The sequence below is a fragment of the Myotis daubentonii genome, chromosome 17, assembly GCF_963259705.1.
Source record: "Myotis daubentonii chromosome 17, mMyoDau2.1, whole genome shotgun sequence".
Classification (NCBI taxonomy): Eukaryota; Metazoa; Chordata; class Mammalia; order Chiroptera; family Vespertilionidae; genus Myotis; species Myotis daubentonii.
Window position 1 is genome coordinate 30,457,530 of NC_081856.1, and position 12,132 is coordinate 30,469,661.

At 40.4% G+C, this 12,132-nt stretch overlaps 1 protein-coding gene across 5 annotated transcripts in view; it reads left to right on the forward strand.

Moving 5' to 3' along the window:
• Nucleotides 1–12,132, forward strand: part of SAMD12 (sterile alpha motif domain containing 12) — a 346,079-nt gene that overhangs the window by 248,609 nt on the left and 85,338 nt on the right. For 3 of the 5 annotated variants that reach the window (XM_059671851.1, XM_059671852.1, XM_059671856.1), the window contains one exon: nt 8,778–9,145. The exons of the other annotated variants lie outside the window; for them this stretch is intronic. Coding sequence is in view for 1 of the 3 variants with exons in the window: in XM_059671856.1 (XP_059527839.1) it covers nt 8,778–8,797 (20 nt within the window). In the remaining 2 variants the exon portion in view is untranslated. Of the gene's footprint in view, nt 1–8,777; nt 9,146–12,132 lie in introns of those variants that run through there. 5 annotated transcript variants of the gene reach the window in all.

Consider the following 12,132-nt stretch of genomic DNA (forward strand, 5'->3'; position numbering starts at 1 on the left):
GGCAGTATTTCTGGATGAAGCTGAAAAATTTACAAGACAAAAGAGGGTCCTTCTGTTGAAAGCTAGGACTCAAATTGATTCATGTACATCATTGTTCACAGCAGTATTATTCACAATAGCCAAAAAGTAGAAACAACCCAGATGTGCATCAACAGATGAATGGATAAATGAAATGTGATATATCCTGGCACATACGACAACATGGATGAACCTTGAGAACATTATGCCAAGTGAAATAAGCCAGAAACAAAAGTAGAAGTGTTGTATGATTCCACTTATATGAGATACCTAGAATTGGCAATTTCATGGGGGAAAGAAAGTAGAACAGATGTTACCTGGGGCTGGGAGTTTGGGAACAATGGAGAGTTACAGTTTAATGGGGACAAAGTTTCTATTTGAGATGATCGAAAGTTCTAGAAATAGATAGTGGTGATGGTTGCAAAACATTGTCAGTGTACTTAGTGCTGCCACATTTTACATTTAGAAATAAAGTAATATTTTTTAAAAATACAAAAAAATTTAAAGGTAAAGCATACAAATAAAGAGAATCCTTTTAATTCTTAAATGTATTTACTGATTATAAGAGCCCTTTATGGAGAAGTTGCCTGTAATGAAGCAATAGAAGTTGACTAATAGACAAAACAGTGTGATCCAAAGACCATGAAGACTTAAACACCAAAACTCTGTGGCCAAGATTGGTTGTGAAGTTACAGTAACACTTTCTGGGGGGAGAAATATTGCTTCCCCTTTCTCAAACGGAACTTGACATGGTCATGGAACATAAGAATAACTCATAATGAAAAGGCAAAGGCAAAATTAGAGGCATATGGGTAGAATTGGATGATCTATAATAATAAAAACATAATATGCTAATTAGGGCAGACAGCCAAACAACCTTCCAGACATCCTTCCGGACGACCTTCCTGATGAAGCCAGGGCTGCGAGGACCAAGGCAAGCTGCAATATATATATATATATATATATATATATATATATATATATAGCCACAGTATATAGGTATATAGAGTGTGTGTGTGTGTGTATGTATGTGTATACATACATATATATATATATATACATATATATATATGTATATGTATATATATGGCTAAGTTGACTCGCACATGCGCGATACATATAAAGCTCTTGCTGGCACCAATCATGTGTGTTTCAATCTGTCATTGTCGATTGTGAATTTGGTTGACACTTATATTATAAAGGGTGAATAGTAATACTAAAATATTTCTTCTAATTAATTTCCTTTCAGTGTGCACAAATTTGTGCACTGGGGCCACTAGTATGTGTTATAATCTGAGAACTTGGAAATAGCTAGTTTGACAAAGGAAGAAAACAGGAGAAACCCCAGAAAGCCTGCAAGAGATCCTTTGAAGAATGGAGATAACAGGAAAGGTTTCGTTTCCAAGTCCTCTGTTAATAAGGAGTGGAAGAGTGAGGATATACTCATCTATATCAAAAGCAGCCCAGAAATATCATCAAGAACAAGCCCTTGGAGATGGCTGTTGGCTTTTGCTCCCAAGAAGGTCATTGGCTGTGTAATGAAGACCATTTCTATGAATGGACAGGGAATCCAAACTGGGATGGGACAAGCACAGTCATCTTTTTTGCATTTCTGCCATTTGCTGGTACAACAGAAGCAGTAACAAACCCTATTCTCAGAACTCTGCTCGCAATATTGATGATGGTGGCACACAAACTGAGAGGGAAACAAAAAGCCATGTTAATTTCAAGCTCCATTGGAAACACAAGCAGGAAAGAAAAATCAGTGTCTGCCCCATGTCAAAGGTCACAACTGGAAAGGAAATAAACTTACTTTTTGAGATCTTAAGAAGGTATTGCCAACATTGAAGACATTCTCTTTCCTCTTTGACTTTTGTTCCTCATTAAATTTTTAAAAAACTCTCGTGTTGATGTCTCCTCCAAACAGTTATGTGAGGTAATGGTATTTAAGTTGCATACACTTTCTTTTGGAAAAGGAAATCATTCAGTGTTTGGGATCTAGCCACAGGATTCCATTCCAGAGCTGTCTTCTATTTTATCTGTTGCATATGATATTTTATATGAACCTCCAATAACGGTTATGGCTTTGGCATAATGCGTAAATATTATTCTTTTGATGACTCCACCACATAAGTTGTCTCTGACATGAAATCAACACAAGATAGTCTTGTCTAAGAGACCTCAGCCCTTTAATCCCTTTGTAAAATGTGTTGCATCCCCCAGATCAAGTCCAGGAAATGCACACATGTCTTTCTCTTCGGCTTGTGTTGAAGCGGGTGATACACAAATGAAAACAGATACCGCTCCTAAATTCTGTTTTATGTCATGGCAGTGAGCATTCTGGGTCTTTGGTGATGGATGAGTCTTCATTTGTAAATTTAAAGCCATATGCATTGATTTAGCTTGCTTCCAAGCATTTTGTATTAGTGAGCATCACATATGGCTTTATAATGCTTCCATACCAGATGCCTGGTTATACTTTGATTCAATATATGCAGGAAGAGAAGATATATGAGGATGTTTCTGTAACTTTTTGGCTAAGTAATCGGTCAGAAGTTTCATCCCACCTGGAGGCGAGGAATTGGCCCTGCTGATTTCTCAGGCTTCTCTCTCTAGATTTTATGATCCTGTGACATCTTTTCCCAGAGGCAGTAAATTTGAAGAATCAATCACTAAGTGCAATCAAATCCACCCTCCCTCTCCCCCAAACTAAATAGGTATTTTTAAACACACACAAATGCACATTTCAAGAACAAAAGAGTTCTCTTTTGAGAATGCAAATACAGTCATTGCTCAATTACATTATTGGACTGAACTCCAGTATCAGTTACAATGAAAAGGAAAAATTGTAGGAGACGCTTTCTTTAGGACCAGAACATGGATTATGGCCTGAATTTAATTGTGTTGTTCATGGCACCACGCTAACTGGCACTAAATTATATTCAGTTTATCTTTTTACAAACCATCTCTTATTATTCTCCAAATGTTTTTCCTGGATGCTCATCCTGTTCTCCCCAGCTCTGTGGTAAGTTCTTTGAGATCAGAGCTAATGCCACACAGTAAATACTCAATAAATAGATCGTAAATAAATGAATGAGCAGAGGCATAGATGAATGTGGCTGCAGATTCAAGATGCCAGTATTCACATTTGAGACGTGACCTGAGAAATCCAAAAAGAGTGAACAAGTGCGGATGTTCCCTGGTCTTCCTTGGAAGGCATCCAAATTCTCCTCCTCGGACTTTCATGAATAATACACAGATTTAATCTGCTTCCCTCTGGCCCTTTGCCCTTTTAATCTACCCCAGCAAAAATGCTCAACTTTATGGTACTGGGAAATATTATGAAGAGCTTTACCATATTCCAACATCTGTGTCTTTATATACTTGTTTTGTTCTTGACCTTAGCTTGAGCTTTTTAAACGTCCTCAGTTTCCACTGTCATTTTCTAAGTGTGTTGTCTTTGCCTTCTTTGGGACAGCTTGTGAAGATACCTGCTTTAAATGAGATCTTCCTAAAATACAGGTCAAGGATTCTCTGTTGGTAAAAATGTCTCTAAGAATAACATTAGGAATTGGTGGCAGTGGTCTTATCTGGGAAGTAGAGAAATGCGGAAGAGAAGAATGTGTACTTTCCTCTCGGTAACCATTGGTTTGATCATTTTCGTCCATGAGCCTGTGTTACTCTTATAATTTATAAACTGGCTTAAAAAAGTAAGAATATCTATATTCATCACAACATACACCATTCTAGCAGGTCGTAAAAGTTTTAATGAGATATGAATGCCATTTGTTTATGTAGATGTTTATTTTAAACAAATGAACACTCATGTTGTTTTAAGATACAACACCCAGTGAGTCCAGTATCCAGCTTTTGCAGTATCTCTGGGTGTCAGTAATTAGATACTGGCCCATCACTCATGTTGGCGCCTTTTATGAGCGGATGATGGCGGAGCTGCTGTTGTATCCATAGCTTTTTGCTTTGAATGACAAGCACCCAGTGAGCATTTTAATAATAGAGATGGTGTTTCAGTCAGTAGGTCACAGCTTTTCATAGTTGTATTTCATGTTTTCCTCTTGGCAGTGTTTTCCGTGGTAACACATTTCACATGTTGGGGGCCGCCCCCTAGATTATAGCTTACTCATTATGCACATCCAGCGGCCCCACCCCATTTCACTCTGCATTTCCAAAGTTCCTCTTTCTCCTAAGCTTTTCCTGTCACTTTTATCTCTGGGTTGTTTTTTTTTCTGTTTTTTTTTTTTTTTCTGGGTTTTTTATTCCTATGTCAGTCTTCCTGATCCTGCTCCTAATTTGCCATTAGCATTTCTACTCTGGCTTGTTTGTTTTTTGGGTTTATGCAAGTGGTTCAGCCGTGGTTAGACATCTTTAAACCTGTTAACCTTTGAATATATAAATGCTTACAGGTGCATAAAATGATTTGACTCTGTAAATGAATGTTCAAAAATGCAGGCAGTTCTTATAAACATATTTATGTATTGTATTAAGTTCAAAATCAGTTCCCATGTTTGTTTGCACATTGTAGAAACTGTAAGCTTCAATCTCAGTAGAGGACATGTATAAATGCTCAAAATACATATGATTCACTGAACATGCGCCATCTGTAATCTGTAACATTTAAAAATTAACAATAAATTTTAAAAAATTAAAATTAACCAAAAAAAGACTGAAAGAGATTGGCTAAGTAATGCCCTTCCCCAGTGGTTCTCTGACTTTCATGTGCATCAGAAGAGCCTGAAGGACTGATTGAAACTGATTGCTGAGCTCCTGACTCCTGGGTCTGTGGTAGAGCCTGTGGAGTTTCTTTTCTAACAAGATTCCAGTTGATTTGGATTCTGTTGATTTGGGAACACACACTGCAAACCATTGCTCTCCCATTTCTCCTAAGCACACAGAAACTGCATTTCCCTGCTGAGCTAGAAGTTCAGTTGGAGCCACATGACCGGGGCTCGGCCAGGGGCAGGAAATTCCCTGCATGGTTCTCCACTCTCCCCCCTTCCCTGGGCACCTGTGGAAGCTGCATGTTAAAGACAACGGCACCTGGATCTATAGGTGTGTGCATGGAGGAAAGCTGCCTGCCTCACACAAAACGGTCATGTGGGAGAGGATGAGCCTCTGGGACATGCAGTCACTGAGGGCAGGGGCATTGCCTGACTCACCCTAAGACACAGGATGTTCAGAACGTGATCATGAGAGGAACCATGCCCGGCTCCCAGGCAACTTTTATTACATCCATTTGCATGAAAATTAAATCCATCAACCAGGCACTGTTCCCATTCAAAAATATACACAGTAGATACTTGAATAACATCCTTTGGTTCATTGTCGTTTCATTATAATGCTGATGAGATGCTGTAGGAACTTAATTCTTGTGTATGTCAATTAGCTTATAGTAAAATTGGTTTCATTATACATCGTTTGCTACAGTTCCAAGGACATATTGATGCCATTAAGTGAGGACTTACTGTATTTACATTGATTAATGTTAGAGCCATATGTCTGTAGGCCACAAAGTGACTTTGGCCAATCTTTCAGAATCTCTCCTAAATTCACCTTCCTGCATTTTGGGTGGGCTTTCATCTGAACTTTTCCAACTGTCGGTTCCTCGGACTCCTATATTCTTATATTCTCTAGAGCAGCAGTTCTCAACCTGTCAGTCGCGACCCCTTTGGGGGTCGAACGACCCTTTCACAGGGGTCGCCTAAGACCATCGGAAAACACATATATAATTACATATTGTTTTTGTGATTAATCACTATGCTTTAATTATATTCAATTTGTAACAATGAAATTGGGGGTCACCACAACATGAGGAACTGTATTAAAGGGCCGCGGCATTAGGAAGGTTGAGAACCACTGCTCTAGAGGGTTCTACCTGCACACCTTTTGCTTCATGTTGGATGAGACCAAGGTCCTTTTCCTCTTACTCAAAGCCGATTACAGACGCTCTGCCTTGCTTCCCTCTGTGCTTCTCCTACCTTGTTCTGCCAATGTGGTCATCCCAGAATTTCTGACCTAACTTGACTGGGGCAGAATTTCCCCTTAGGCAGCTTCACAGTAAGGTCAGTAGGCCCAGAGTGACCCACATCTTTCATCACAGTCCTAACTGGGGAGAGCCTTTCAGAAGGTTATTACTTAACCCTGTTGCTGGTATTACTTTTGCTGAATCTGAACAGCACCCTTTCTCTGACTCTGCCTAGATGTCCATGTCTGTCCCTCTTGTCCCCACTAATCTTGCTGAATTTGACCACTTGCCTAAGATCATTGTGCATTGGAGAAATGGAGGAAAAATGAGTGTCAGAAAGCAGAGTGATATGGAGAGCATTGGGAGATGAAGCTGGTGAGGTCTTGGTAGCTCTCTGCTTATAAGAATGGACAGACACACTGGTCTTGGTAACACCTACCTGAGAGGGTTATTCTGAGTATAAAACATATGTGTGTGGCTCTTTGCTTAATGTCTGGCCCATGGGAAATGCTCAGTTATGGTCCTTTTCTTTTCCTCTTTCTTTCCTTTTATAACTTATATTTGGAGTTCATTGAGAGCAACAACTTGATCTTTTATTTCAATGGATCACCTTAGTGCCCATCCCAGTGTGAACTGACTGGTAAATGCACAATACATGACAACTGGGATTATCATTATTATTACTAATCAGTCCTTTGAATGCTAGGAGTTTACATATACTTTCTTACTTAGGTTTGTATTTAATTTAAAAATCGCTGTGACTTTACAATACCAAGATGAGTTTCTAGCATCTTATACTTTCCTATGTGGAATATGCATCTTTGTTATTCATTGATATTTGGGGTTTTATTGTGTAGTTTGGACATGGCTTTGTTTCCCAGTAAGTGGATGTTGGTTATTTCAAAGCTTCAAAGCATCTCTAAGATGTAGGATGATGAGAAATATAATCCATGTACATATTGAAATGCAACATATATTTGCATCACAGCACTTTTCTGATAGCTATTAGAAAAGTATATAAATACCTAGATTAAATGAAGGCATAAAAGTAAAAATATCCCTTTACCAATAATTTGCTGTTGAAGAAAAACAAAGCAATCATTTAGAGCTCTGACCTTTTAATTCAGCTGAGTCAAGGAATCCAATTCTCTTTTATTTCATGTTATATTGTATCTAATTGATGAAGAGATCTAAGTGAATCCATATGCCCAAAACTGACCTAGACAAACTCCATTTCTTTTGTGTCTAGATGCGTTGGATGCCCAGTTTATTCAATTTTCTAGTAAAAAAAAAAAAAGTTTGTTTTATTCTAACTGTTAAACTGCATATTAAAACTGTTTGGCAGTTAAAGTGAATAAAACAAACTTTTATTCTCTTTCTCTCTCACATAATAACATAACAAAGTTCCTGCACTCCAGACTTTGCTGATAATTCTGTTAACAATACACAAGACAAAATAGAATGCATCCCAGCCTTCCTTAACTAGATGAGCCTAAACACTTACAAAAACTCCCTTTAATCAGATAAGTGTACTCAGACCCAACCATGTGCTCAGAAAGCAGATCAGAAGAGAAAGCATCCTCTTTTGTTGCGTGACTCTACATGATTTTTTCCCAATGGTTGACGTTAGGTACAAGATAATATTTATATTCCATGTATTACTCACAAAAGGCTTTTTGTCTTTTCCATTCTTCAGTTTTTATTAAGAAGTTAAGTTCCTGTTTATCCCACCCCTCCGTAGCTCTTACAAATACAGTCTTGTGTCTGTTCATAAATTATTAATGTCACCTTTCAGCAACATGTAACCAGTGGGGATTTTAGCTGCGCCTCCGGGTGCCTGCAGCCTGCCCTGCTCCTGGGGAAACAAGCCTCTGAACCTCTCCCTTCACTAGAGAAACAATTAACTTTGTGTTCCATTTGCCGATGGTGGTGTGCACCTACATCGCTCATGTGTATTACACCCCTGTCCGTCTTTTCAGCCCGAGCAACTAAGGGGAGAGTCAAGATGTATAGCTGAGCTCCTGGGCCTTGGAGTAGGAATGAAAAGATTTGCACTCACCGAGGAAGAAAATGGCATTCCTGGCTGTCAGTCTGGAAGGAGGAGCTTTCTCTGACATTGCATGCAGGCTCTGCTCACGTCCCTGAATGGCAGCTCGTGCCTCATTGCTGACCAAGCGTTTTCCCGCCTAAGCTGGCAGGCAGATGTGTTTGACATGAAAGCAAGCTGCCCTTAGGTTGGGATGTAAGGATACCCCCAAATTAGGGCCAGTTCTGTTCCACTGCATAGGTCGTGCTGAATCTTACTTCAGTGTGGGCTTATAACCAGCTTTTGATGTGTCTTCAATGCCTAAGAAGATGAGGGTGAGGATGGTGTGACAGAGCGGGCTTGTGTCTGAATTCCTAGTGAGAGGCACATGCCTTCCTCCCTGGGCATCGCCTGCCCTTTCACTTCTCCTGGCCACATCTCATCTGTAGCTGAGAACCTGAGTGTGCGGGAGGGAGCTGGGATTTCTTGAAGAAATTGACACTGAGCCCTAAGGGTGGAAAATATCACCAGTTGGGACCTGTGATCTGAACGCACTTTAGGGGTGTTTGGGGTTTCACATTTTCAACTGACGTCTAGAAGTACACGTCTGCTTCCAATTTTCACCCGTTTTTTGTTTCTTTGTTTGGAAAAGGCAATCCAAAAGTAGATATAATATAAATCTGTTGAAGAGAATGGTGTATTTCATAACCAATCATAAATTGACTTACATATTTTCTGTTTACAATTTTATAGATTGTCCTTCCATTGATTAAATGCCTGTCTCTGGCACCACTAAGACGAGCACAAACAGATGTTTCCCCGGCTTATAAGAAGCTAACCATCCGAGTATCAGTCCTTCAGTTATCATGAATCATCAGAGTTGACTGTATGTGAACCCATAGCCTCAACACTTCACACTCACTCTTTTACCTTGTCTCAATACCTGACGGCCCTAAAGTTCAGCATCTCGTGTGTGAAATGGGGGAATGGGTCTGGTTAATCCTTACAGCACCTAGAAAACATTCAACTGGCCTCTCCATGGGCACCTGTGTGGCCTGGGAGACGCTGGTTCACCTTCCTGAGTTTCAAACACTGCCTAAATAAAATGAAATCATGCTCCATTTTCCAGGGGTTGGGTTTTGTGTGTGTGTGTGGTTTTTTTAACAGCATGAAAATTAAAGTCTAACCTGGCCTCATAGCAGTGTAGAATAGGAGTATTTGTTCTTGTATTGTTGTTGTTTTTCTGTGCATCTGTAAATACTGCTTTTGATTCAGAGATTCCAGAATGTGTTTTCTTAGATTGACCCAAATCCCCTGATTCAGACTTGCTGGGATTTATAGTAGGCAACACAATTCTGCTTCTAAAGCGTCACCCTGTAGCATTTTTCTTCTTTTATAGACCATATGCAAGGGCAGGGACGGAAAGAGGCCAGTGCGTTCACTTTTGCCTTTAAAGCAGGGCATGCCTAGGATGCATTGCCTTGTGCCTAACAAGTTGTCACCAAAGAGTCAGCTGCTCCGTGCGGACCTGATCCCGAATTCTGAGGTCACGCTGCTGTGGTTTCAGGCCAAACCCATGACAGTCTGCATGGATCTTCAGGTTCCTCTAGCTTTTTCCACCCACGTTAAAAAAACAGCAAAGATCTTTCTGGGAACGAAATGGTAATAGATGATAATAAGGAAGCTCCAGGACATTAGTACATATTTCCTTTCAGAGCCAGGGACACGTGGCGGTGAAGCCTCTGAAACATCAACCAGACGCTGGAAACGCGCCTGATTTGGTTTCATTAAAAATACCAGAGAATCATTAGACCATGAGGGGAATTCTGTTTTCCATTCCCCGGGGACTATGATTAGGAAGTGACTTTCCAGTTTGTTCTTTTTTTTTTTCCACTTCCTGCCCCCCCCCGTCCCCTTTGAGAAAACCGTTTGCTAAATGATAACAGCAAATGGAATGGGGGTATCCACACCCCCTGGGCTTCTCGGCCGACCCACGGATACTGCCAGGTTTTCATTTCCATCCACCAGATCTAAGCTCTTCTGCAGGCCTGGGTGGGAGCTCTCTTTTTCTCTCTGTCTAGACAGCCAAAATGACAGAACTTTAAGATCTTTTCTTTGCATTGTTCATCTTAAAAAAGAGAGAGAGAAAGAAATTAGAAAGCAAAGATGTCTGTGTAGTAATAGTTACTTTAATTGTTCATGCCCTTAACAGATAGACACGGTGAAACACTGTCACAAGTAGGAAGGACGCTTAAGGTTTTCATTGGACCAGAAGTGTACACAATTAACTTGAAATATAAATGTAAGCCAGCATTTTAGTTAAGCTGCTTATTAAAATAATTAGGGCAGTGAAGCGAGGAGCATGTAAGCCAGGGAAATTGTGAGGTTTGATTAAAACGCTCCCTGCATGTATAGGATTGAGTGGAAAGGAATTGTAAAGTCATGGGTTTGTTAAATAAAAACTTCTACACGGAAAGCCAAAAGGTACCAGAAAGGGGCTGAAGAACATAGATATTTAGAGATTTGTAGTAATAGAAACCCTGACCCAGAAGGGATGTTTGTAAAACCATTTCTAAACAAGCTCCCCTGTAAAATGTGCTTTTTCCCATGAGTTCTACTTTTTGAAAGATTCTCTTTACAGTGTGTGCACTTATGAAGTAGTACTTAGATTGATTTCCCACTGAGTAAAAACAGGATCCTCCAATTAGGGTATTGGATTAGCACAAAATAACCAGTGTGACCTCTTTCAGGGAGTATAATTGAAAGCAAAACTCGCGCGTGGAGGCCCACTGCCTCCTTTGAGGGTGACTGGTTGGGAACCACTGTTTACTCCAACCCCTTTATTTAGGGCGCGTTTAATGACTCGGTTTAGTACACGGTGAAAGCTACAACACAGGTCGCTCCTTTTCTAGCGCAGAGCTCTCTGCTCAACCACACTGCCACTTTATAAAGAGGTGAGGCTGAGCAGTTTTGAGTGCTGTTAATTCCAAGATTTTGGAAGTACAACCACATTTGAAAGACTGTAGAGGTAGCACTTTTATAACCCATTTTCTTCTCTGGCTTTCTCCTTAAACTTTCTTAACATCACATTGGTCATTTTTCACTTTGTCTCGTGTGCCATGCTTTTATATAAGGGCCCTAATCTCTCCTTAGCTGATCCATTGTTAAGAGCTCGTGAGTCATGGACTCTTTCTTATTTGAGCTCTTGAGTGTGCCACCCCGAAACCTTATCCTGCTGATGATTTAAACAGATAAGACCTAGAAATGCTCCAAAGACTCCTCTTGCAAATAAATAATTGTGCTGAGGTTGCTTCTTTCTGATTAGAGCTACATTTGGAATCCAGCTCTTTACTCCCTGTATCTCAATGCAAGCTGGCCAGTGACTCAGATGTGCTGTTAGGGACTTAACGAGTGTTTGAACATTATTTGAGTCTGTACTAAGTATGCACAGGGCTGTAGCCTTTTAGCACTGTATGCAGACTGGAGTTGGCATCAGAAAAGTGATAGCATTTAAAAAATCAGTGCAACCAAGAATTAGAATCGGTGACAGCCACTTAGGAAGTGTCATGCACCCCTCAATGCGGTTAGCTCTAGTGTAAGCAAAGAAGCCATAGTGAATGACTATTCCATTACATCCAGCAACATTGTCTTTTTCCACCATCTGAGCATGCAGTGAATGCATGGAAGGTTTACAGTTGCTTATCAGAGATCTCTGAAAAGTGTGGGCTCGCCGAATGCCACTCAAGCCTCTCGGATCATTCAAATTATATTTGGGGCACAGGACATGTAACTGCCTGCCATTCTGAGCTCCTTGCTGCCCGGCAGCCCCTATACTGAAGTTGCTTTGGGGGGATGTTTGCGAGATCTAGCAGGTGTCGCTCAGTCCATCAATTAGGAGAAGAGCAGAGGCAGATGTGATATATCAGATGGCCCTAAGATGGATGGCTCCGGAAAAATCTCATATTGGCAAGAGTGATTTGAGTTGCCAGGAATCCGCAGTTTGCCACATGACATCCCCAAAAGTCTGACAGGGTTTGACTGGTTTACTCTGCTAAACGAAACTGCTGAGATGACTGTGGCGAGGTGATGAATAAACTGCATAAATCTT